The sequence below is a fragment of the Macrobrachium nipponense genome, chromosome 11 (assembly GCF_015104395.2).
Source record: "Macrobrachium nipponense isolate FS-2020 chromosome 11, ASM1510439v2, whole genome shotgun sequence".
NCBI classification, from domain to species: Eukaryota; Metazoa; Arthropoda; class Malacostraca; order Decapoda; family Palaemonidae; genus Macrobrachium; species Macrobrachium nipponense.
The window spans coordinates 31,627,708-31,655,595 of NC_061087.1; the positions used below are offsets into that span (position 1 = coordinate 31,627,708).

Sequence of the window (27,888 nt, forward strand, 5' to 3'; positions counted from 1 at the left end):
ACTCTCACAGTACATTCTTCTCTGGTAGGAGGTCTCTCTGGTCAGGGAGGAACACAAGTCCAACAGACTTTCCTACAGAATAAGGTGGCTCAGACGGTATCATGTGTATCTCAGGTGCTGCTGGTAACACCTAGTTCCGGCCTGCGTGCTTCCATTTCATCCGGTTGTGAAGCAACACGACCAAGCGACATACAGCTGTCAGCACCGGTAATCTCCACTGCAGACCCTCCCAGAGTAGCTTCTACCTCTTTCATCCTCCCTTCCTCATCCTCGACCCCGTCACAAGCAGTTTCATTCGCACTTCCATCCTCAAGACCTAACATTTTAGGTTCGGTCCCTGACACGAGTTTTCAGCTCAGGACTTTTCGGTCCCTCCCTCTCTTCCAGAGGGTGCTAATGCTTCGGATCCGGTGCGGGGTACTCTGTTTAATGCGGGAATTCAGCAGACAGGCTTTAGTGGTAATCTGGCAGACGTTTCATCGTTGGATGGACTACGCTCTGCCCCTCCTCCTCCTCCTCCTCCGTCTGGTCTAGACCATTTGGCAGTTGTGGAAGAGGATTCTATTTGGGAGTTTCAAGATACTCCGCTTGACATGGGTTTTCCTTTGGCTAATAGTAATGACTATAGACTGCTGTAGTATGTGACTGCTCTGTACCCGCAAGCAAGAGCTCTGGACGAACCACATTCATTGAACCAGTTTTTATTTGAAGCGTTCTATGCCACTAAACCAGCTTCTGCTCCTTTCTCGTGCGGTTTGGTCTGGTTCGACTGGGTGAGACAGGCTTTGCAAGAGGCAGACAGTAGACTAGCTTCAGCGGTAACTTCCAATAGACAGGACATTTCATTTCTCTCTCCGCGTAAGGCGATCTATGCAGTCTGGGGTAACCCTTTGGCAGGGGTCAGGTTGCCTCAATGAATCGGTTGAGGTAATCCTGTGTAGGTCTCTGGCATTGTCTAGGCTTGTAGGGATTTCGCTAAGAGAAGCGGGAGTTTTAGAGGATGTTTTGCATAACCTGACTGAGGTCCTCTCACACATTCTTTGGATATTATCAAGCCTGATGGGTTTTCTGAAGAATGACGGCTATGTTCCATCAGATCCGGGGCTTTTCAACAGCTTAATAACTTCCGTCTTGATGGGTCTAGCACATCAGGCAAATGTTCTGGCTTCCTCTACAACGTTTGTAGGTAAGAAGAGAAGGAACTTCTATCTGAGCCACCTTCGCCGTCATTATCCAGATGTGCACAAGAGGGCCTTACTTAGAGCTCCCCTAGCCTTAGCAAATTCTCTGTTTAACCCTGGATAGGTTTCGCCATATTAGTACCCTGTTAAAGGTGCATGCAGGAGAGCCCAGAAAAATGTGAAAATTTTATTTTTACCAGAATGCTGTACATTTTATTTTCTAAAACCAATTTAAGCATTGATAAAAACTACTGAAAAGATAAATCATACCTTTCTACAAATTAAATATTTATTAGAAATACAGTGGTACCTCGAGATACGAAATTAATCCGTTCCGAGACGGCCTTCGTATTATGAGTTTTTCGTATCTTGGAACACATTTTACATGTATCCGTTCCAAGCCCTCCAAAAACACCCCAGTAAATTATATTTCCAGGCCTAAAACACATGTTCTAGGGTTACGACGGAAGAAATATGTCTCCAAAAAGGCAAAATACTGTACATACTTGAGTAATATTCAACTGCATGTAATGTTCAACCCCATTTTTACTGCATATATTAGGACTTTAGCATATGTCCCTTAGCAATAAGCCTAGCCTATGTTAGCGGTTGCTACTGTAGCCTAGTCTATGATTCTGACATCTAAACCTAAGAGCTAAAAGCTTAGAATATGCCAATAAAATGTATAAATAATCAGTATGTACTCATTTCAAATAATTATTAATTAATCATTAACTATAATACACAAACAAAGAAAAAACAAACCTTCCAATCGATTGTTTACATTCTTACGAGTATCGAACGAGCGCCAAGCAATCATTTTTCCTAGCACACAGTAAGCCATAAATTGTCATTAATATCTCTCTTCAACTAATGAAACCACCAAACAGTATAATAACCACTCATTTCTATTCTTTATTCTATCTTTACCTAATGGAGATACCGAGTTACTGACAGCTGTAATGAAACATGCGTAATACGTAACATAATAATAAAACAAGAAAAATTCTAAAAAATACCTATTTGTTTGCAGACTGATTTATTTTATATTTTCTGATATCTAATTCACAATTTTTTTATTAAATGTATTGCATGTACTCATTTCAAATAATTATTAAGTAACCATTAACTATAATAAACAAACGAAAAAAAAAAAGCTTCCAAACGTCTGTTTACATCCAGCACTTACTAGTATCGAACGATCGCCAAGCAATCACTTTTACACAGTAAGCCATAAATTTTCATTATCTCTCTTCAACTACTGAAACTACCAAACAGTATGATAACCATTCATTTCTATTCTTTATTCTATCTTTACCTAATGTTTTTTTCTTATTAAATGTATTGCATGAATAAGTTTTTCAATTTACAGCAACCTTTTACCAATAGAATACTTAAAGCACAAGGGGTAGATGCTGACCAATAGGAGAGCAGGACCTTATGGGGTGACTAGCATCAGGAACCAATGGGAGAGCGGGAGGATGGTGGCGAGTTTACTCAGTTGGCGGCGCGGGAGTTTTAAAATTGTTCTCGGTGGTCCGGGCGAATCTCAGGACTTTATAGCAACAACCTTTCGTATCTTGAAAACTTTTCGTATGTAGAGCAGTAAAATTTTTCGTATTGGCTTTCGTAAGTTGAGCCTTTCGTATCTCGAGGTACTACTGTATATTAAAAAAAAGTATATACAAAAAATTATTTACAAAAATATTTACAAAAAATACAAAATAAGCTATATACAAAAAAATTGAGGGAATCCTTCCTAAAACTACTATTCAAGATATGTGACTGCCAGAAAAGGTTTTGGACCCATAAAGGTCAAAATCTGAAAAGAGAAAAAAAGGGGCAAGTTTTTTTGGCAAAAAAAAAAAAAAAAAAAAAATCATGAATTTCTTTTGGTACCTAAATGAAATAGGAAGTGGCTAATTTTTTTTATTAAATAAACTCATATTATCCTAGAACGGAATTATGTAAAAAGATCTGCACTAAGATGTAATTTACTGTTATATCAAGGGCAAAATCTAAAGATCATTTTTTGACCTCTTAAGTTTCCCATGTAAATTTCCTATAAAAATCATTGTACCTATTATAAAATATGATATTTATGCATGAAAATATACCAACATATCACAAATTCTATAGAAAACAAGAATATATAGAGATATGCCAACTCAACTTTTGGTTATGTAAACAAAATGGCCACAATCCACACCAACTTCGACTGCCAAATCTGCCACTTGAACTATCTGACTTGCACTAACAAAACTATAAGTTGAATTTGGTTTGGTGAAATTATTGCTCTTTTTTTAATTAATAATATACGTATGAGGGTGTATAGCCATTATTGCAGTTAGGAAGCTTTGTCATAAGATAAAGCTCAGAAATGTTATTCTCTCTCTCTCTCTCTCTCTCTCTCTCTTCATACAGTGCGTCGATGGTTTATTGACATAAGCTGATGTAATCTGTCACCAGAAAAGGCACAGACCCACTATTCCCCTCCCATTGTCTCGCCCTCTCGTCTCCTAATCATTTCAAGGTAATCTGCTTCACCTCCAATACACTCAAGATTTTTGTCATAGAGGTGTCAGCAACCTCTAAATTATCATCAACATCACTTTCTAATTCCATTAGAAGTACGTTGATGACATCCATGCCCCAGAGAATACTGCCTGCTGGCCATTGTTGATGAGAACTGCAAAAAAATGCAAAAACTGAGAAATTGGCATTCAAAGGAAATTGAACCAAATGGCGATAGAAGGAATCTCAGCCACAACCAATGACATGCATATGGTACACACACCATCCACCCACAGTTTCCAACAATACAAAACATTACCAGTATCAATAGTGATAGGCAGGAAATCACTACTTAATAACTTTGCCTTTCGATCCCCCACATGTTAAAGGTGTGTGGAGGTCACGCTCCCCAAGCAATTCTCAGAAAGGGGGAAGGACAAAGGCAAGGCGAACGCATGTTCTGACATGATTGTAGTGTGTGTTCTGCTGGCCTCTTGCAGGTCGATCACACCCAGATTCGAGATAGACGATGATTTATGGGGATAAAACATGTTTTTTTAAACTCCTCAGGTCGTGCGCAATCCGTCACACCTATCCAGGGTTAAGGAGGAAGACGTAGCCAGTATGACAAGCTTCGTTGCTTCCAATTTGGCAGTTGAATCACAACAGGCCATGATTAGGGTAGCAGCCCAGGGCTCCCATTCACCTAGAGGAGTGTGTAAGTCTTCCCCATCGAAGAGAACGTCTTCTAAGTCTCCCCCTAAAACACCTAAGAGGGTGCGCTTTGCGAACAGGGCTGGGTCAGGCTCTTCCTCTCCATTCGCTAAGCCTTCACCGTCCCGGGATTTTACCAAATAGGAGACATGTCCCTCGTCCGCTCAGGTGGGAGGCTGTCTAGCCCCTTTCTGGCAAGTATGGAAGGAGTGGGGAGCAGAGGATGGGAGGTCAACCTTCCGAGTTATTCCCAAACTTCCATCAGGGGTATAGCTTTAGCAAAGGAGGTTCAGGCCCTTTTGGAGAAGGGGGCTCTAGAAACAGCCCCTCCCTATCCGGGGTTTTACAGCATGATCTTCGTTGCATCGAAAGTTGGGGGCCACTGGAGTCCGACTATAGATCTTTTGGGCCTCAACAGTTGGGTGGTAACTGTGAGGTTTCATATGGAGACTGTGCATTCGGTGCTGTGGTCAATCAGAAAGGGGGATTGGATGGTATCAGTGGACCTAAAGGACGTGTACCTCCAGATTCCGATTAATCCAGACTCTTGGAGGTACCTCAGGTTTGTGCCTTCCATTGGCACCTTCCAGTTCAAAGTTCACCCCTTCGGGCTGACCATGTCACTGCAAGTATTTATTAGAGTCATGTCTCCGGTGTCTGCAATTATGCATCATCGGGGATACAGAATGTTAAGATGCCTAGACGACTGGCTGATTCTCGCCTCCTCCCTAGAGGAGATTTTAAGGGTGAGGGACTTTCTTCTGAGCTTATGCGAGACTTTAGGAATTCGACTGAACTTTGCTGCAAAGAGTTGCCTAGTTCCAACTTAATCTATGACATATTTGGGGATAAGGATTCTCTCTCTTCCTTTGGAGAAGTCTCTTAGGGGCAATGTCTTCTTTATCCCTTCTGATACCAGGGCCTTGTCTCCGGATGCGTTCGCTACAGAGATGTCTTAGGAATCGCTGGGACTTTCTCAACGAGAATGCAGTTATAGGCTGGAGCGATTCTTGCCTGTTGGATCTTCTGTGGTGGTCAGAAGAAGGGCATTGGACACTCAGAAGATCCTTAGTCTCCCTCATTCCCGACGTCCATCTGTATGAACGAAAGTGGTTTGGAAGAAGTGAATATTGATGTATATAAATGAGAGATTGTATGAGGGTCCTCAAACGAGATCTAGAGGGCCTGCCTCCAAGCATCCTTGGGTGTTGCGAAAGGCAATTTAGTGTTGATGTGCAGCTCCTTTTGCCCTGAGTGTGTCAGGTAGTTGGAAAAGTACATGTGTTTTGAGAGTTTTTGTTTTTTCAGTTTGTGATCCTGCCACATTATTTGAAAATGAATTTTGGCTTTGGATCTGGTTCCTGCTCTTCAAGGTATTTTCCGTGAAGCTGTTTATCTGCCTCATTTAACGATATAAAATCCTCCTCCTCCTCCAAATCTATCGAAACCATAAAAATTGTGAACTAATGGGGGCACATATGCCATTCAGAGCCATGCTCAAAATTTCATTGCAATCACAATTTAAATTAAGCATAGCCTTATAAAAGTACTCACTTGAAAATAGCTAGGATCCCCTGGTCCATCTGCTGAAAAAGAGAGGTGATGTTGAGGGAATGGGTTGGAATAGCAGTGACATTGGGATAGAAACTATTTTACAGTTGGCCAGGAGCATTATCTAAATTAGGATCTTCAATGGAATGCTCCTTCATTTACAATGTATCTACACTGCTGATATGAAGTGGCTAAGAGCCAATCCTCAAAAATTATGACTGTCACCCAAGCCTTGGGGTTTAACGTCCATGTCACTTGGGCAAGGCCTTGGTGATATTCTTCAGTGTTCTATGAGTCTGGGCATGATACACCAGCAGCAGCTTTAGTCTTAAAAATTGAAGAATATCCTCACAACAGAAGGGTCAAATTATCTTTTCAGAGATTGTAGGCTGGTCATAGACTGCTATTCCTTGGCTGTGAATGATCTGTCATTCTCTTCTGGAAAAACCCTGTCTCATCAAAGTTTATTATTTGTACAGTATGAAAGCTGTTCTCAATTATATTTCCTGATGTTGCTGAAAATTCCACTACTGTTACTTTGTTGGCTTATATACTTTTTCCTTGAATCTTCATGTTATGAAGACTGTTACTCCTAGAACTGCATAAACTATCCTGAATTTGCCTCAAATTCCATGTCTTTCACTTCTGGATGTTCAACACCTTGCCTATAGGGTTACACTGATGGACTGTCATTCAGTCCACATTGCAGGAAAACCCTCTTGGACATGGGTAAATCTTCTATTTGTTGTGGATGATGTCATCACTGTTGTCTGCTATAGCAGCAACTGTCTCACCTTTATCAAGCCATTTTATCATAGCCACCTTATCCTCCATCAAATTGTCATGCAAATTAATAGGGCTATAAGTAGGAGGTTTCTTGGAAGCCATAGCAGAGAACAAAGGTGACACCCCAACTTACTGCAAGCCTACACAATTGAACCACATGAACAACTACCATTGGTGCCAAGCACTTGAATGCTGGAACTGAATGTCATGTAAATAAGTGTACAATACTATAATAGAATCACATCAGCCAGGGATCTGCTGTCTAGCCCACTCCCTTACAGCACTCCTGATTGGCTGTTGATAAGCCATTCACAGGGCTGGAAACTCTCAGTCTTGCTCGAGAGTTCACATAGGCAGGATGTATATTCCGACCCCTCTCAAAAATTATAATTTTCATTACACCTCAGTTTTACCTACAAAAAGGAGTGTTTCCGAATTTCATAATTAAACATCTTTAAGCCAATGATTTAAGATTATAATGATATAAGAATTATGAAGAAAATTGTAATTTATAATAAAAAGGAATAGTGAGAGGGATATAGGAGGGCTGATTGTAGGAAAGAAAAATCAGTGGGATAAATGAATTTCCTCCATAAAGTATATCAATATCTAAGTAATGATTTTTGGATATGAAAGGGTGATGTTGATAATGATAGTGATGATAATGAAGTCTTAATATTCTTTTTCCCACATAAGACTACTTCTGTCTAGGAGTTGTGATCATGATGATGACGTCATCGACTGATTACATGAGCAACACCTGACTACACGAAGATAAGAGAGAGATATTAATATTCTTAATCTTTTGCTTCTTATTTTCATATTGATAGCCCTACCTATAAATATTTTGGTAGCACTGTCCTCCATGACATTCAAGCTACAAAACTGTATGAAACATAAGACAATAAATGATGAATGTACTGCGATCTCATGTAAGGAATTTAAGAATATATTTTATATTAAGAATTTCATGTTTATTTCACTTTAAACATTTTAGCATTAAATCATTGGCTTGAAGATATTTTAGTGATGTAATTCAGAAACACTCCTTTTCTGCAGATAAAACTGAGGTGTAATGAAAGTTATAATTTTTGAAAGAGAGGTCGGAACATACATCCTGCCTATGTGAACTCTCGAGCGAGACAGTTTCCAGCCTTGTGATTGGCTTATCAACAGCCAATCAGGCGTGTCATAAGGGAATGGCCTAGACATCAGATGCACGGCTGATGTGAATCTATTATAGTTTTCAGTTTCCAAGTTCCTAACTGATTTTATACAGTAGTGTATTTTTATATATTTTTAACATTGTTTTATGTGACTGTACTTTTTTGTTTTTAGGCCCTTGTCTGCACTGTTATTGGCTCAAGTATGAATGTCACTTAAATGTGTATTTTAGTTATTACTTTTGAGCTGCTTGAGTATTGTGAAGGTGGGTAATCCAGGGTGAGTGCTTATGGGGTGTGAGGTCCATGAAAGCAGAGAGGGCAGGGTTGGGCAGCCTTCATCTGCTTGTGAGCTTTTGCAGCTTGGTGGCTGAAAAGCAATGTCAACATTAGTTGTCATTTTGTTTATTGCTTTGGAGTGGCTGAGAAAGATATGCCTTAAATATGTCATGGGAGTTTTGTTCTCTTATTAGCTGCTTGTGTGTGTGTTCTTCCCTTAGTATTTCCCTCCATCTCCCTTGTCTTCATTGGAAAAAGTTGACAATGAATGTATGAAGGCTTAAATTTTCAAACAAAATTAAAAGTAACAAAATTACAGATTAACTATAAGAAAGTAACATATTTCTCGACGTTAAAGATACTCCAACCTCGAAGATGTACCCCACTTTTGACTAGCAAATTTTAAAAACAAAAAATACATGGTAACCATCGTGAGTTTTTGTAATTTATTTGTTGTGGTTGGTGTTCTGTCATAAATGAGTGTCTCGTCATTTTTCCACTTCATTTATTTTGAAAATACTTTGGATTCTGTTTTTTCCTGTTCATTCATTTGTTCCGAGACGTAATACCAAAACCCTCGGTCCTTTACAATAGGAAGGTAAACTAGCGGCAGCTGGGACGGTCGTAAGCTTCGAACAAGGAGAACGGTAGTTAACTGCTTGTCCGATCGTGCGCGCGTCCCGCGCGCCCGAGAGGTGAAGAATCACTTTTGCTTTCGGCCGCGGGTGTGAAGGACGTGTTCGTCATCGCTCTCTGCCCGCTTCATCGTCGTATGCTTTGTTTATATTGTGTTTTCTACTAATGGTTTGGTTTGACTTGAAAATGAAACTGTAAGTACACTGTTTTCATTTCATTACTTAATTATGAATCAACATGGAGCTATCGCCGTAGAGACGGCGATTTCCGCTCTTTTCATGAATTGAACCCTTGAATTATGTCTCGGTGCCGAGGGCGGGGGCGCAACTCACGCGAGTCATGTATTTCGGGCGAAAGTGTGTAATTGAAAGATGTAAGTACTCTTTTTCATTATATTTTTGCCCTGTGCGTTCGTTGCCGAGAGCTTGATTGCGCTCGGCAAGAGCCTCTTATTTTGTATGAATAGAATGCAATGAAAGTGGATTCGCAATGCAGTTTTCTTTTCATTTTCATTTATTAATTGCATCAAATTTAATTTTGGATCAAATTACCGCTCTTACCCGGGAATTAATCCTTACGATTTATTGCTGTGAAAGTGAAAATACAAGTGCAGTATTGGTGTCATTTCATATATTTATTAATAGCATCATAATATTATTTTGGATCAAATTCCGCTCCTTACCCGGGAATTAATCCTTACGATTTATTGCTGTGAAAGTGAAAATAGCAAGTGCAGTATTGTTCATTTTCATATATATTTATGATAGCATCATATTATTATGGATCAAGTTTCCGCTCTTACCGGGAATTGATTTTTCCCTCTTTAAGTTCTATGAAGTGAATCGCAAGTGCAGTATTCTGTTTCATTTTCATATTACTTTTCACTGCTGTGCGGGGGTAGGGGAAGCGAAGGTCTGCCAGGAAGTCGTCGGAAAGCTCGCCCGCGACTCCCTTGGTATCCGATTCTTCGTCTTCTTTCCTGCCCCCCCACGTCAGCTTCCTCGTATTTTGTTTTGGGGTCTTCCTTCCGTTCGGGGTGGGGGCATGTCTCCCCCCCCCGTGCGTGAGGGAACCCCTCTTACTAATCTGTCTGTGCTACCGCAGGTGCTACAGCCGTGGGAGACGACCTTGGACAGGTATGGACCACTGCGGCTGCAGGGCGTGCCTAGCATCCACGATCTGCTGCAGAGTCTAGCGAGGTCTGGGGCGGTGACCTTGGAGTGGTCTCCACTACAACCTTCACGGCCGCTTATGCTGCTTCCCCCCGCTGGTCTACACCCCATGCTGTGTCGGGGTGACGCCGTCTGCCGCTTCTAGGCCGGTCGCCGCCGTACCGAGGAGGGGTATGCCGCCGCTGCCTGTGTTTTCTTCGTGTTGCCTGCCCCAGACTTCCGCTGTTCCAGCAGCTCGCCCCTGGATCCGGCCGCCAGTACCACGCTGGCTGCCGATGATTCTACGAGGCGATGGCTGGGCCTGCCGTACCTGTCGCTGATGTGGTTCCCGCTACTGGCTTGGCTGTCCCTTCTGTGTTTACCGCTGCCGCTGTTCCTGCCGCTCCTGAGCTGGTTGCTGTTCCTGTCGCTCCTGGTTCCTGCGCCTGTCCATGCTGGTCCTGCCCATGGTGTGTCTTCCCCAGTCCCAGGTGCAGTCGGGCCGTGTTGCTTCGGCAATAGGCCCGACTCCGGCCTGGATGGAGGACCTGACGACTGTCCTGCGTGAGCTGACGAAGAAGAGGAAGGTGTCATCTTCGTCTGTTGCTGCTCTTCCCCTTCGACTTCTAAGGCCCATAAGCCGAAGAAGAAGAAGGCTGCCTCCCCCCCTAAGAAGTCTCCTTCGGGAACTTCTAAGGGCCCGTCCCACCTCGGTGGGACGGGGGGTCCTTCTGCTGGTCCTCCTGCTCCTTCGGGAGCGGGGCCCGTCTCCCCTTCCGTAAGGAAGAGATAGACGGGGACCAGAGGAGTATCGGTTAGCTCTGGTACTTCCTCGCCTGGTGCTAGCGGCGATGCCGCTACGCCAGGTTCCGGCTCGGTCTCTCGTTCGCGGGAGATCCCGAGTGTACGCTCTCCCTCGGGAGACCGTGCAGCCAAAGTTTCGGCGCCAGAGTTCGCTCGGCGCCAAGACCACGGCACGGAGCAGAAGGCTAGGCGAGAACCGCTCAGGTGACTCTCGCCAGGCCAGCGGCCGCTCTCGCAGCGACCAGCTGGTAACCGGGTTTGTTTCCCCTAAGAAGACTCCTTCGGGAACTTCGAAGGGCTCGTCACATTCCGGTGTGACGGGGGGGTTCTTCTGCTGGTCCTCCTGTTCCTTCGGGAACGGGGCCCGTCTCCCCTTCTGAGAAGAAGAAGAAGACGGGGACCAAGGGTGTGCTGGCTACCACTGGTACACCCTCGCCTGGTCTTGGCAGCTCTGCTGCTAAGCCAGGTACCGGCTCGGTTTTCTCGTCCGCGAGAAGTTCCGAGTGTACGATCTCCTTCGGGTGACCGTGCAGCCAAAGTTAAGACGCCTGAGTTCGCTCAGCGTCATGACCGAGGCACGGAGCAGAAGACTGTAGAGAGCCGCTCAGGTGACTCTCGCCAGGCCAGCGGCCGCTCTCCGCAGCGACCAGCCGGTACCTCGTGTGGACGTGACGGTCTCTGACCGGCCACGGGTTTTGAGGCTGGGAAGAGGCCCCCATCCCCCGGTCCCCTCGACCGACGGTACCAGCCTCGGCTGGTACCAGCGGTTTGACGTGCCGCGAGGACGCTCACCGGTCTCACGGCGAAAGCGAGCTCTGCAGGTCACCTGACCGCCGCTCCCACAGGGACCGGGTCGGATACGGTGACCAGCAGCAGCTCGTCTGACGCACGGGACCGGGGTCGACGTGCTCAGTCGAGCCGCTCGCCACAGGTGAGCGGCACGGCCAGGCCTGCAGATCGATCCCCACCGCGGGGTTGGTGATCGGCTGCAGCCCCCCACGTACGCTGGTCCTGCCAGCGAGCGGGGGGGGAGCGTCAGGTCTGTCTCTCCACTACCTTCAACTTCCTCGGGCTACACCGGGAAGAGCGAGGTAGCTAGGAGTGATCGTGATAGGTGCGCCGCTCACGATCCCGTCACGACGCCGCACGTGCCACGTATGGTCTTAGGACCAACCAGGACGTACGCGCAGTGATTGGAGGCGACCGTCAGGGGGAGAGGGGGGTAGCGTCAGTTCTGTCTCTCCGATACCTCAACTTCCTCGGCATACGCCAGGAAGAGCTAGGTATATAGGAGTGATCGTGAGAGATGCGCCGCTCACGATCCCGTCACGACGCCGCACGTGCCAGGTTGGTCTTAGGACCAACCAGGACGTACGCGCAAGTGATTGGAGGCAACCGTCAGGGATCTGTTGCTGGTCCTTCTTCTGAAGGAGGAGGGTCCTGGGAGCTGCTCTTGTTGGAGGGACTGGACGGTCCTACTCCTCAAGACGCTGTAACTTCCGAGATTCAGAGTAACTTTACCCAGGTTATTGCACTGATTCGTCAGCACAACGACCGGGGGGAAGGATCGCCGCTCCCACCAGCAGAGCCCATGTCTCTGCTCGAGTCGTTTTGGGGCCCGAGAGGGAACCCAAACCGACGGTGGGTATGCCGCGATCGGAGCTTACCGATTCTGTCTTGAACCAGAGTCTCTCGTCTCCGGACAAGAAGGCTCTCTCAGTTCTGGCCGGTCGATCAAGCTACTTCCACCTCCTCTACTGCGACAGCGGCGTTTCTACGTGTCTTCGGACACCGTATTTAAATACTCCTTCGGTCCTCCTGAGAGGTTTCGACCTCGACGAGGACTGGAAGGAGTCGGAGGACGGTATCGGCTCTCTCCTGTCAGGTGTCGATCAGCCCACCCAGACGACGTTCACAGTGGCGGCAGACCCTTACCTACAGTGAGAGTTCGTAACCCTCCTCGGGAAAAACGTTTTCTCCTGACGATACGTTTTCCCAGACTCTGAGAGGCCATCGCCGCAAGGCGATGGCTGCTCCTACTCTTCTCCAACTGCTAGTTCCACTGGGAAGGCGAGCGAGTATCCAATTCCTCCCCCATTCCCCTCTCTCCTTACGGCTACGAGGAAAGGGGAAGGATCCTACAGAGATTTCTCTGTAGGATCCCACGTTGGGGACTGCGCTACCAGGGGGGACCTTCGGGTCCTACCTGACGTAAGCCCCCGGTCGTTGAGGAGGGATCCTGCCCCATTCTCGATTTCTACGGGAATCGAGAGGACCACCAGCCGATATCGTTTGACGAATTCGGTGGGGGTTTCGCAGACTGCTTAGAATTCTACGGAATTTCTAGCGCATTCAGAGTGTTTAGAGTTTCTTACGATCTCCAAACACTTAGGCGAGAGACCACGGTCCAAAGTGAGCGAGACGAGAATCCCCGATATGTTACACGATAATCGGGAACCTCGCCTATGCTCGAAGCCTGGAATTTCTAGCATTAGGAAGAAGACTGCTGCTGAAAGAAGACTATCTCACAGTAGGCGACCAACCTGGAATAGAGAAGAACGGACGGGAATATCCAGTTTGGCTGGAACTATCGTCTTAGTATTCTGTTCACCATTGAAGCTTTCCTTCGAGGAAGACTTCTCCTTCACTCTCTTTAATAGAGAACGAAGGTGGTCGATCTCCAATCCTTATTTTGTTTTCTTGAAGGAAGAATTTAGGATGGAGATCGTTGTTCAGAATCCTACAAATATACTACGTATATTAACCTCGCGACATGATTCTGCTAAGCAGTTGAATGGTTCGAGGGGTAGGCGCATATCCTGGTTATTCTACGGATTGCGACTTAGACGAAAAGTATTCTAATTGAACTGCAAACCAGGGTTGCCTGCAACCTCCCAGGAGTTTCCAGTTTCAATTTTATATACTTATGGTGTTGTCACAACAACACCATTTTAGCTTTTATATTTACCGAAATTCGTTTCGCTTAAATATAATTGCTCGAGCATATCTTTTTATGCTCGGTGGTTCTAGCCGAACGCATTCCTTCGTGGAAAGGATTACTTGGCAACTCAGGATGACGAGTCAGCGACAGCTACTGCGTATTGAATTGCCCGAGGCATTTCAGTATCAGCTGCCGCTTTGAGATAGACGGTTGTTTGTCTTTCTCACCTGCTTTGATTGAATAACAACCGTATCTCTGCCCAACAATCACGGACTTAAGTCTCTGATTAACGGGGATTCTCGCATACATGAATGACCATCTACTGCTGAGAAACGCTAGTATTCATCGTCTTCGGTATTGCGAGAATTTTAAACAGAGATATCTATTCGACTCTCATCTTTCTGTTTACCGCACGGTAACAGAATTCTGTAATAGTCTCTTGCTGCATCGTATCCCGATAATGCGAATGATTTTTGCGGAATCTGAGTTTGTCCTCAAAATATCTTGTATTCGGAGGTGTACAATTGTTCATTGTTCACCCCGGATTAGCAGATGTATTGAAAGACATCGCCTACTCCCACACCTGCCAGCTCTACTTCCAAACGTTCAGCCCATGAGAAGCAGTTCTTCAAGCGGCTCTCCCCTGTGTTTCATTACTGAAGAAACGCCCCGTTTCATTGCACAACGGACAGCAATGAAATGGCGGTTAGCGTTTTCAGTCATTTGTAAGCACAGGTTAGAATCTTGAGATTCCTTCTCTCGATTCAGCTGGAAGACGTAGGTTGCATTCATTGCCTACCTTCGTCTTCAACGTCACATAGTGTTGTTTCTCCTTAAGCTGAGATTCAACGTCTATGAGATTTTCTTGCCATCAGGGGACCTCGGTCTTTTGAAGGCAATTGACTTTCGCCTTTTGAGTTTATGCATTAAGAGAATCATCGCCGCGCCGTCCGGCATCGGTGACTAACAAATATTTTATTTGTTTGGTCTCTCAGCATAACTCTTTAAAGGGCGAAGGTCACGTGACTTACCCGGATGCTTGGACAACTTGCCTCTACTGATTCCGAACCAGTCAGTCGGCAGCTGTCAGAGCGTCCGAGTCAGTTACGAACTAATTGCTGTGGACTTAGTTCGGTTGTTCCAGAGCAATCATTACTTGTCTTAATAGCTTGTCAGTATGAGTACTGTACATAACCAAAGTCGAGAAGAGGGATAGGTCATACGACTATTCCCTTCTTTTCGTCTTAGGTAACTGCATGACTTCTCTTGAGAAGTCATGCACAAAGGGATGGGGATTTGTGACGCTCGATTTCGTACCGATCTTCGTAGCGAAGACTCAGAACCCTTCGGTAACTGACGATTGGTTCGAGTCCTTCACAATACCCTCCCTAATGGACGTCACCGCCTCCGATACGAAGGCTATGCTGCTTTGTCCTGTGAAGGTGCGACGGAGCTGTCTGAAGAAACTCGACACCCAGGATGAGTGTGGACGCCTCTTCATCATTCTCTCGCGTTCCGCAAGAACTTCTCCGTGGCGCAGTAATGAAGGCAGGCGCCTGGTCCAACCGGACCGCATCACCCTCCTTCTACCTTCAGGATATTGCCCACAGTTCCTTGGATCTTTTTCCTTGGAACCGTGGTGGTTGCTCAACACGTTGTGTAGTTAACCCAGACCCTCGCAGGCTGAACAGCATCGAGTCCTGGTGTGACCGTAAGAATGGATGAGGAATGAGGGTGACTGGCTCCTCTTCCCATCTTTTTCTTCCCTCTACCTTTGGGTAGAGGGACACGGTCGTCACCCTGCTGGGTAAGGACGAGATGCAGGTGAGCTACTCAATAGAGCACCATCCTATCCCTTTCAGTAGGGATAGGAGTAAATATCCACCACTTCCTCCAACAAGGGGGAGGAAGTGGATGCCAAATTGAGACAAACCCATCATTTTATGATTGACCTTCTTGCAAACAGGAACAAGTTCTTGCTTGCTGGTACGAAGAGATACGCTTGCCTCTCTCTTAGTACTTGGCCCAGAGGTCTGACCATTGATCCTGCGGTGCACACCCCGATCAATCGGACAGAGGTTTGGATCCCTCCCTTGCTGCCGTTACGAGCCAGGGAGGCACTCCAGGGTTGGACGAACACCAGTCTGTTCACCAAAAAGACTCAGATTCCTCCCACCAAGAAGTGAGTCTTCCTATTGTTAAAGGACCGAGGGTTTGTATTACGTATCGGAACAAATGACAATTTGTCGAAAATTGCATTTTTCCTAACTATACAACCTGAGGTCCTTTACATATAGTCCCACCTCATGCCACCCTCACTCTGCAACTTTTTGCATGGGCCTAAAGCAAAAGTGATTCTTCACCTCTCGGGCGCGCGGGCGCGCGCACGATCGGACAAGCAGTTAACTACCGTTCTCCCTTGTTCGAAGCTTACGACCGTCCCAGCTGCCGCTAGTTACCTTCCTATTGTTAAAGGACCTCAGGTTTTGTATAGTTAGGAAAAATGCAATTTTCGACAAATTGTCATTTTCATATTAAACAGGCCTTAAATACTGTAAAACTTGAAAAGGTTTTGAAATAACAAATCAGTATAAACCTCCCAGCCGTGTTGTCAGAACTTTTGTTGCTCACCAGTGTCTCAATCTATATTAAGATTAACTAAACATTGCACCAAAGGATATGAATGAATTTTAATGAAGTAATCAGGTACAATGAGAGAGACAGGTATCAAACAGACATTTCAGTGAACCCCTGCATTTGGCAGACTCCGGATTCGTGGACTCACGTAATCACTTATTTCTCTCTGGAACATATACCCCCATTATTTGCAGAAAATTTGCCTATTCGTGGTATTTGTCAATGAGAAATCCACGAATTCCTTTTTTTTTTTTTTTTTTTTTTTTTTTTTTTTTATATCAATTTTATCATAAAATGCACTTTTTGTGATAAAACTATTTAAAAACCAGGTATAAAAATTGTTAGTGAAAAACCAGGTATAAATATTTTTTAGTGGGCTTTTCTTGAGTTTTAACCAAGAAAATAGGCAGTTTTAAGCATTTTTATATATAAAGGTTTCAACTATTCTCGGGTTAGAGCCATTCTCAAGGGGGTCTGGTACCTATCCCCCATGAATACGGGAGGAGCACTGTACGTATTACAATTGCTTACAGAAGTGCGGTTGACATGTAATCACCAAATGAACTTAACTTTTACAATGTAAATTTAACTATATAGTACAGTATTAGTGCTTGAAGATTTGCATGTTCATAAGAAAAACAAAAGACTAGGTATATTATTTAGTTCTTATTCATTTTTAATTCAGTTGTAACTATTAAATTAGATTACATTTAGGGCCAATAGGTTTGTATTGCATTTTCATACAAGTCAAGTAGTATATGATGAAACATAAATGTAGCTTTTTACATTATTTTTTTCCTCATCTCACAACTTATCTTAATTACCATAATTTGTATGTATATAAAAAGCAAGCAAAATCTTTAGATCTTTTAAGAAAATTGGATCCAGGGTGTCTGGATCAATGAGCCTTTACTTGTATTTTAATGTGATGTGTTTGAATAATCCATATTTCTTAAAGTGCTATGTATTTTGTTGCATTCATTTAATGTTCATGACACATCTTTAGTAGGTATAGAAATTTGGTGTTTTTTGAGGATCATTCTGTTATGTTTGGATCATTTGTTAAGGCTGGTCAGCATAAAGGAAGTACAAGAAGCAGCAGAGTAGTTTAAGATGGCCAAAGAATGGGCTTATTTTAGAAGCTGGACCCCAGTGCCATAAGGTCATAATTTCTGGTACCGATGTATCTAGCACCCATGGAAAATTTACACCATTGTCATGTGTTTGGAGTCTGTCTCAGTCCACACAATGAACAGCTTTAATATTTTGTTAAACTATTTTGAAGGAAGTCTTCCTTGCTCCAATTTTCTTCTATCATTAAGTAATATATCCTGTGGGTTAACATTATAAGTCTCTTTCTGTGACTCATTGGTCTAATTTAACTCGATTATTTGTATAATAATGATTTGGATTATATCTTCGAAAACTTAAGCTGTGACTGAAATATTATGCTAAAATGCATGTAAATAAATGCTTTCTTCTCATTTTAAAATGCTTAACCATCTTTGTAGTGATCATTAAGTGTACTTTACCCATTTTTCACTTTAGATGCTACTGTAATCATGTAAAAAAGATTAAAAATTGCAATCACGTCACTTGGTACATCAACCATTGGTCTTTGTTTCATAATTATTTTTATCCTAAGTTCCAGCTCATAGTAGCTGCTGGATCAGAAATAATGCTGTTTGTGCTTTACTTTTTATTTAATATTTTCTCTGATAGATCGACATACACTTCGTCTGCACATGACGTCCGTACATAAACCCAAGACCATTCCCTGCAAAGCAAAGGGGTGCAAAAAAGTTTTTTCATCAGTTAGTCTCATGAGATGTCATTATAGGTTAGTTTACCCCTGATAAAGTGGTAGTTTAATTTTGTTTGTCTGTTAAATAGCTGGTTATGTAGAAAGTTTTTAATGGATTTTTGGAAAAATTTGCCTTAGGTAGGCTGAACTGGCAACAGGTGAATGCATTTTTGCAGTGATACCATGTAGTTTTTGAGGAAGGCAACCTTTTGAAGCTTGATTTCTCAGCTTTGGTGGAGGTTTGCAGTCAAAATATGCATTGATTTTATATATATCATTGCAGAGTAAAGATATTAATCAGCAGTAATAAACAGTTACTCTTAATCAAATTTTTATAATTGTGCATACAATCTTTGCTTTAAATTACCCATTACAACTTGTAACTACAGTGACTATGCCTTATTATTGATTTTTGCTCTTTCTTAAGCTCTGTATTGAATTTAAGTAAAGGAAATCCTGAGCCAGGATTGAATATTGACCTCTACAATAAACAGTGAATATTTTTTAAAGAATTAATTTTTATGATAGAATAATTAAATAGAATAAAGTTTTAATTATACTTACCCAGTAATTAAATAGCTAAGAGTTTCACTCGCTGGCAGTTAAAATCCGGAAATTCGCGGGTCACACTAACTGTCTACGTATTTGCCTTGGTTAGGTAACAGTGCCCCGCCCACTTTCAGGGCAAGAGAGAGGAACAACACAGCAAAGAGCTCAGTTTGTTTATGCTCATCAACAGAAATCCATGCTTGGGTATGGAGGGCGGGCTCCGATTATATAATTACTGGGTAAGTATAATTAAAACTTTATTTTATCATAAAAATGTTATTTTTGATTATACAACTTCCCCAGTAATTATGTAGCTGTGTCCCACATGCGGGAAGGGGGGAAGCATGGATAATTCTACCTCAGATTCATAAAGATACATAGATTGAGAATAGAGAAGCTTTGCCAACATTAATTAAAATGTTGGTTGATTCCTTACCTGATAAGAGAGTTGTAACAGGAAAATACGTACTGCCTTTGATTGCCACTCATCTTATCATGTAATGGCGTGGCGGTAAAGCCATGTAGCTCCTATTACATAGTGGGACCTTTGTAGCGAAGGAGAATTCCGATGGCTAACAAAAGATAAGAAATAATTGCCCCTGCCCAGGGTTCAGTACCAACATATCACCAGTAAAGATTGTTACTTATAACCAAAATAAAATATCCACCACCACCCTATCAAAGGAATGAAGGGTACTCCAGGTACTTCATACCTTCAGGCTTCCCATAAACCTCACACCTTGTGTCAAGGAGAAAAATATTTTACGAAGAGTTGCTTCCTACACTTCCTTTCCCAACACCATACCCGCTGCAAGAAATGGACCCAGGGTACTGCAGTCTTCATGCGCTGTTTCAGTGTCACAGAGATAATGCGATGCAAACACGGATTTGCATTTCCAAAACGTAGAATTAATAGTAGAAGTAAGAGATAAATTTATCTTAAAAGCCAGAGATGTGGCTACTGCCCTAAATTCATGAGCTTTAGCCTTGCAGACTGGGAAAACGTCCTCCTTAACTGAAGAATGTGCTTCTCGGATGACATCTCTTATGAAGAATGCTATAGCATACTTAGATAATGGTCTGGTGGTTTGTTTTGTTTTTACAGAACACCAAAGACTGCCAAAATCTCCACGAATGTCTTCAGTTCTGTGATGGTAGTACTTTAAGTTACCTCACTGGACACAGAGTCTTTTCCTCGTCGTCATTACCCAGGATTTCTGTCAAACTAGGGATCGAAAAAGAGCGAGGCCAGTGGTTAGAGGGAGACTCGTTCTTGGCTAGAAACTCCAGGGAATATGAACAAATAGAATTCCCATTTGAAAAGCCTATTTTCTTATCAAGTGTCCTTAGCAGTCGCTAATGACACTAGGAAGAGAGTTTTTCTAGTTTAAGTCCCTTAGACTAAGTTCATGCATAGACCCAGACAACCACTTTAATACAATATCCAGATTCCAAGGCACCTTAGGAGAATCTTCATGATAAGAAGTATCAAACGATCTCATGAGATCAGAGATGTCTCGGTTGGGGGACAAGTCCAAACCTCTGTGGTGGAACACCGATGCTAACATGGCCCTATAGCCTTTGATGGTAGGGAAGACAGGTTTCTTACTGACCTCAAATGAAGCAAGAAAACATGTTTTGATGTAGGAAAACCTATTTTTGGTAGTTGCTGTTGAGTCCTGAAAGGAGGTACCCCTCCCTGGTATGTGCCGGTGCCCCAAGGTGATCAGACTGATATCAAAGAAATATCTTTTAGCCTGGTCTTTTAGCCGGGTATTATGCCATAATGATGAACACTATGACAAGTGATAGAGTATAATGGACTCAAAAGACAAGAAGGCATTTGTTCTTGTCTTCATCGAAAGCTGTACCCAGTTTTCCTACGTCTAAACCTGTAGAAGTGACTATTATACATGTGCATCGGCCATCTTGTTTTATGTTCGGGCTGGCAAAAGACAACAAATCATTACTCTGTTGGTCAACGCAGGATGTACTTTACCCAAATCCCATGGTTTTACGTCAGGGAAGGGGGGGGGGGGTGTTTGAGGACTCAACAGCGACTACCAAAAATAGGTATTTCCTACGTCAAAACCTGTTTTTTGATAGTGTAGTCGCTGTTTCGTCCTCAAAGGAGCATTACAAAGAAATTGACAGGTGACGAAAAACTTAAGCTCACAAATTTTCATCCCAAATATCTCAAAGTTTTAAGATTAAAACATTTCAGGTCCAATGTCAAGCCACTAGTTTCAGTTAATAAGATAACGAAAAGCACATAGGATATACTTTTAGCATAAAGTTCTATGGTGACTTACCTAAGTATGCTGGGTATGGTTGCAACCTTTACGCACCTTCCCCAGTGATAGTCAACATATCCACCCGTTAGGGAGACCCCTGGTTTTCTGTCTTGGCCCCTATGGGGTCAGGACTAACCATACCACCTACTGATACACAGTGCATTCAAATTTGTTCCAGCTCATGGCAGTAGTGTTTTAAGAATACTGACTCTGATGACCACCCAGTACATTCAGAGACTTTTTCAAATGATACATTTCTGAAAAAGACCAATGATGTACTTACTTTCCTAATATCATGTGATCTAGGAAAGGAATGTGGGTTAGCCTTTTTAATGAGGGACACTAAAATTATTCGTAGCCCTTGTAGAGAGAGTGGTTTGTTCGTGCTAGGATGGAGGAAAATTGGACCTTCTGAAACATTTTCCGTGACCCCTAGGTAATCCTTATGTGCTTGAACTGGGCATAATGTTTTGTCTGCTAAACTGGGTTGTCTTATAAGAATAAGAGATTTCCTCTTTAAAGGATTCTCATTCTTGGCCAGGAATGATGGCCCAAGGGATAACAATAAATGGTTATCAGCAGTTTGTGTGATATATCATCCCTGTCTAAGAGAGCCCAATTCATTAATACATGCTCCTGATGTGAATGCTACCGGGAAGGTTGCTTTTTGAAGCATGCATGTGGTGGTTACATTAGGTCCGTTGAATTGAGGAGTACATAAAAGTTTGAGTACCTTATTCAGGGACCAAGTAATTGGCAATAGGCTGTGTCAGGAGTCTTTTTTTAGGTTTTTCCTTATTCTGTTCTGAGTTTTGAGAGGAAGATACAAAAGGCTGTGAACCGTGCCCCAACACATTCCCAGCCACTGAAAATGTCTGCTGGGTGTGATATGGGATTTTTTCCAATTTATAATATAAAGCCTTTTACTGGAGTCTGTTGACTACTGTTCCTATTTTTTTCGGGCACTTTTCTTGTGGCTCCCCAGACTAACCAGTCGTCTAAATAAGCTATCACATGTATTCCTTCTTTCCGGAGTTCCCAAACAACTACTGTGACTAATTTTGTAAAGATTCTCGGGGCAATGTTTAGCCTGAAAGGCATGACCTTGAATCTGTATGTACTTTTTCCTATCCGGAACCCTAGGAAGGGGAGGAAGGGAACGGCATTAGGGACATGCCAATATGCATCTTTCAGATCTATAGAAACTGTCCAGGTCCCTTTTGGAATGACAGAACGTACATGGGCAACGGTAGTCATTCGAAACTTTTGTCAAACAATGTGTTCGTTCAATGTTGACAGGTCGAGGATCACCCTTCATTCTGAAGATTTCTTTTTAGGAACACTGAAGAGATGTGCCTGGTGACGAACGTAAGAATGTTTCTCTATGGCTCCTTTTAAGAGGGCCTTCTGCGCGTAATCTTTCATAAAGGGGTCTGGTTTTTGATAGAACCCTTTCAAAGGTGGAGGGGGGCAAGACCATTTCCACCCCAGTCTGTTGAGAATAATGCTGTGTCCCCAAAGAGAAGACTCATTCCGTTTGAAACTACTGAAGTCGACCCCCGACCAAACGATTCCTATTGGGATACCCCCCTTCCTCTGCCTTTTTCCTTAATGGGCATTCCAGGTGTTGCTTTTCTTTTTCCTCTATAAGCTGGTTTTTGGACCTTGTGAAAAGGGTACACTTTTTGCTGTGCAGGTTTTTGTCCCTTTAGAGGTTGCTGTCCCTTCCGACTACTTACCTGTGTATGAGGGAGCTATTGGAAGTAAATGGAGGTCTATATGATTTTTTTATCAAAGCGTGCCTTTTTTGGATTTGGTAAGGGGAAATTTCTGGTTTTTTGTTTCCTGAAATCTTTTCCCAGTAGAGCATACACTGTGCAATTTTGTTGATGGCTTGTTCTTTTATTTTAGTCACAATAGACTCCTCAAACAGGTCTCGGCAGAAGGCATTAGACTGTAATAGGGTAGTCAAATTGGGAAGTGACTTGTTGGAGTTTTCCAGTACCTCCATTCGTGCTTTTATATGCCAGTCCAAAAATTCATAGAGAGCCTCCCATAATGTTCTCATAAGGCTTTTAGCCAGAACAGCAAAAATCATCCTAGATTCTTCTGGAAGCCTTTTTGTGGCTACTTCTAACAGTGAGGAAGTGGTTAAGACACTAAGGAGGTGGGTCCCAGCATGAAACTCTGATCCTGATGTACCTTCTGAAATCCTTCTCATTGGAGTACCAAATTGCTGAGTTGCAATATCTAGGGGGAGCTTTTTCCTATCAAAGGGAAGTTGTAGTGTTGCCCATTCTTCGATGGAGTTTTCTGAAACCAGGATAATCAAAGCAAATGGTTTTAGTTCTGCCAATGGTTCACGCTTTCTGGTTACTACATAATTTTGAAAATGTGTTTTCACATGATTTATGACTTTCAATGTGAAGGGGCAGAAGGCTGGTGGCGCATGGTGAGCCACCTGAGTCTTGTTCATAATGACACTATAAATTCCTGTCCCATTTACCTGGTGAGAGTTTCATCTACAGCTCTTAATGCCTAATTTCCAGCTAGGAGTGCAGTTTCCTTTAGAGGCTTCTCCACGTCTGGCACTCTTAACTCTTGTTTGGGCAGATTTGGTTTCAATTCTCCCCATTCTATTGCAAGATGCAGGACATTTACATTTTGGTGTATCATTCAGTATGTCCATTATCTGTTGCCTTTCAGCAGCAAAAGCATCTTTGATGTCATTCATTATTTCCTTATGGAAGTGATCTAATACCGCAAACTGTGTATCCCTTTTGGGGGAGCTTGTGAAACCTGATTGTATATCTACAGCTGAGCTGCAGCTGTCTGTTCCCCAGGGGACAGAAGTCCTGGGTGAATTGCTCTAACCCTCTGAATTTGCTGTTATTTCCATTGGGTTCAGGTGGATCCTTATATCCCTTTTGGGGGAGGGATCCTGATCGGTTTTTGAAAACTGCATGGGAGATTGACTTTCTTCTACAATGTTTTTCCTATGGCTGATTGACATCTGTGTCCCTGGTCCTTCTGGGTTCAGCAAGGTTCTTTTGGTATCAATGTCTATGGTCAACGGTCATTCTCTCTCAGATTAAAAAGGGCGTCACCTCTCACAAGCATCCCCCCCCAAAGTTCGTTGGTCCTTAGCGTCACCAATGTCTTAAACCATTGGTTCATAGACCTAAGTAGAGGTGCCGCAACCAATCAGATCCTAGAAGGAACATATCGGGGGGTTTGTGGGGTATTGGAGGAACGAGAGGGAACGCCAAGATGCCCTTAAGAGGGGCAGTTAGCCGTTGATCAAGCAGTGGGGAAGATGTACTTCCCCCTCGTCGCCCTTTGCCGGTTTTCCTCGCTCGGTCTCAACCTCGCCGGTACTATAGATATTAAGTTCTATTTCACTCGGGCCCTTGTGTAATTCTTTAGAATAAGACTGGTGTTAAATTAATCACTGAGCGTTTGATTTCTGCATGGCCCACAGTAACTTAAGAGACCCCCGCGGCCCAGGTTGGGGTCATAATTTTGGTGTCAGGTGTGGGGTACGCTACGAAGTGCTAATTAACATTAAATATAGCGATCTGTGGGTCTTGAGAGGGGCAGATTCGGTGACTAATTGTTCAGTGTCTTTATGATCGGAAAATACACGACTGAGCGGTCATATGAAACAATAACACCAAAGGGCCAATGTTGAAGTGAGCTTGCCTTCATGTAACTAATGCCAAAGTAACGAGCGGTGGATAGCGAAGAAAGTTGGCGTGCGATATTGCAATAATGAGCGCGAGACATCGTGAAAGGGGCGAATACATGCACACACGTGCTGTGTATAAAACGGCCAACATATTAGAAAAACTGTATGCAGTTTATAAGCGAGGGAAAGACAGAAAGGACAAGTGTCGTATTATTGGAGAGAGGATTTGCACTCCCCAAATTCAAAACCAGTCAGACGCTGGTTAAGATAACAAGTGGAAAGAGGCGATCATCAGCACAGTGATCAGCAGTGCCTTCGCAGACCATTGGCGATGCCAAGAAACGGATCAAAGATGGCGGACAGCAATGCATGCCCGCCAAAATTCTTTCCCGCCAAGGGGAAAGATGAGTGCCTGGAGCTGTGTGCGCCCCCCCTGTTGGGCAGCGGGAGGGATACCAGTTCTCCCCTCCGAAGAGTAGCAGAGTGAGACTGTCGGAGTAGGGGACTCCCCCTACAGGACAGCACACCCCCCTCAAGAGCGGGAATGAGTCGGAAGGAGATGGGCACTTTCTTCCTTTTCCTATCCCCTCTAGCCGTTGAGGAGACAGTATTCACCTTCAGGATGGATGGGGGAGTGTGAGCTGTAAGCTTCGTCTGGTATAGACCAAGCTGTTAGAAGTTAGAATGATGGTAGAGTAAGGAAAGCTGACAGCCGTTGGATGGCGGCTGACGACAGCAAGGGAGTGTAGCAAGACACTCCTCCCCTCTCCTCAAGAGGAAGGGGAAGGCGGCGTGGAGAGAGGAAGGAGGGTCAGCTGGGATCCTTCCTTGGCACAAGGGAGACGAGGAGAGTAATTACTGCCCAGCGTGAATAATCGTCAATGAGGGTCTTTGTGAAGAATTTAAAGTCTGGGTGTGAAAATTTGGGCAACCCGCATTGAAACAAGTTTCTTTTGTTTTGCTTTATTCACTGTAGTTTAAACTTTTTTTTTTAAATATATTATCAAAAGGCTTTGTGATTAGTTTATTGTCTGTTATGTGTTATTGGAATACGTCCTTTTGATTTGAATTTTAAGGTTTTTCAAGTAATTTGTCTGAGAAATTTTGTGGAATCAGGAATAACATAAACAATCAACTAGTGATTTGTCGATTTTTTTTTTTTTTAATCAGATTTGTGGTAACTGAACCCTTTTGTAATTTATCTGTGATTGCAGTTTGAGTAATTTAATTACAAATTGTTCTTATTAGAGTAAATGAGTAGTAACCAGTTCACTGATATGATTTGCTTAATGTTGTTGAAAATTGTTGATGTTTTTTTTTATTTTTATGTTGTTCATTTTTGTTGTCGGTTTTCAAGTCCTCCACCTTGAGGGTAGGAGACTAAACCCGCCCCCCTCTAGAGCCTCTCCTCAATAGCCAAAGTGGTTGTCAGAGAACACCACCAATAGTGTTTAATGTTAAATTTATTGTTATTAGTAGTAGTTACCTGGGTGTTGACTTCTTCGAGATTCTCGTAGTTAAACCAGATTGTTATTCTTTTCAAGTATACTAATGATACGAGTCCACTTAAGACCACTGGTCAATGCCCCGGGTTAGGTAAAGAAAAAAAATGATAATAATAAAAGAAAAAAAATAAATAATAAATGAATAAATAAATAAATAAATAGATAAAATAAAATAATGATAATTTTAGTTAAGTAATAATACAGAAGCTAATGCCATTACCAAGGATAATGCCTATCCATTGCCCTCGATCGAAGTGCTTTTACTTAAGTAAAGGAGAGTAAGTTTTTCGCCACATTGGATCTCATGGCTTGCCTTGATGATGAGAGTAAAGAGAAAGCGGCCTTTATAGCAAATAATCGGCTATATGAATATAATTTCCTTCCCTTTGGATTTAAAAATGTTACAGCTCATTTTTCACGAGTAATGATACGCGTTTTAGCCTCTATAATTAGCATTGGAGTTTTTGTATATTTAGATGATATCATTGTAGTTGGTGCTACTGTAGAGGAGCATACAGGTAACCTGATACAAGTTTTGGAAGCATTAAGGCATCATGGGATGAAAATAAATTTAGAAAAATGTAAGTTTTTCCAGGCCGAAGTAGAATTTTTGGGGCACCTAGTAACTTCCGAAGGCCTTAAGCCTTGTGCCGATAAGATTGTAGCAATTAAAGAATTTCCACGACCAAAACATGTGAAGGATGTTGCCAGCTTCTTCGGACTCGCGGGTTACTATCGGAAGTTCATTAGGAACTTCGGACAGATAGCGAGACCGTTAGATGCAATAAGGAAGCAACCTGATTTCCAATGGGGTGAAAAAGAGGAAGAAGCTTTTCAGAAATTAAAAGATGCCCTAATGAGCGACGAACTCTTGGCTTATCCGAGGTTCGAATGTCCTTTTTTAGTGACTACAGACGCAAGTGATATGGCGATAAGAGTAATCTCCCAGATTGACGATGAAGGTAATGAAAGACCAGTTTGTTTTGCATCACGAGCTTTAAAAAGGGCAGAGAAAGATTATAGTACCTTCGATCGAGAGGCTTTGGCGGTCTCATGGTTGCTGGAGGGACACCGTTATTTTTTGCTGGGACACAAAATAAAGATCCCCCCCCAAAGTTCGTTGGTCCTTAGCGTCACCAATGTCTTAAACCATAGGTCCATAGACCTAAGGAGAGGTGCCGCAACCAATCAGATCCTAGAAGGAACATATCGGGGGGTTTTTGGGGTATTGGAGGAACGAGAGGGAACACCAAGATGCCCTTAAGAGGGGCAGTTAGCCGTCGGTCAAGCAGTGGGGAAGACGTACTTCCCCCTCGTCGCCCTTTGCCGGTTTTCCTCGCTCGGTCTCAACCTCGCCGGTACTATAGATATTAAGTTCTATTTCACTCGGGCCCTTGTGTAATTCTTTAGAATAAGACTAGTGTTAAATTAATCACTGAACGTTTGATTTCTGCATGACCCACAGTAACTTAAAAGACCCACGCGACCCAGGTCGGGGTCATATATATGTATATACAGTGGACCCCCCGTATTCGCGTTCTCCGGATTCGCTGACTCACACATTCGCGGATTTCTCTCAGGAACGTTTCCCTGCATTATTCGCGGAAAATTCTCGCATTCGCGGTATTTTTCTATGAAAAATATCCACAAATTCCTGGTTTTTGTTATCAATTTCATCATAAACTGCACTT

At 43.1% G+C, this 27,888-nt stretch overlaps 1 protein-coding gene across 1 annotated transcript in view; it reads left to right on the plus strand.

The window, feature by feature from the left end:
* Positions 1 to 27,888, plus strand: part of LOC135208442 (zinc finger protein 607-like) — a 143,860-nt gene that overhangs the window by 94,578 nt on the left and 21,394 nt on the right. The window contains exon 4 of the mRNA XM_064240632.1: positions 18,080 to 18,197. Within this exon, the coding sequence (XP_064096702.1) occupies positions 18,080 to 18,197 (118 nt within the window). The remainder of the gene's footprint in view (positions 1 to 18,079; positions 18,198 to 27,888) is intronic.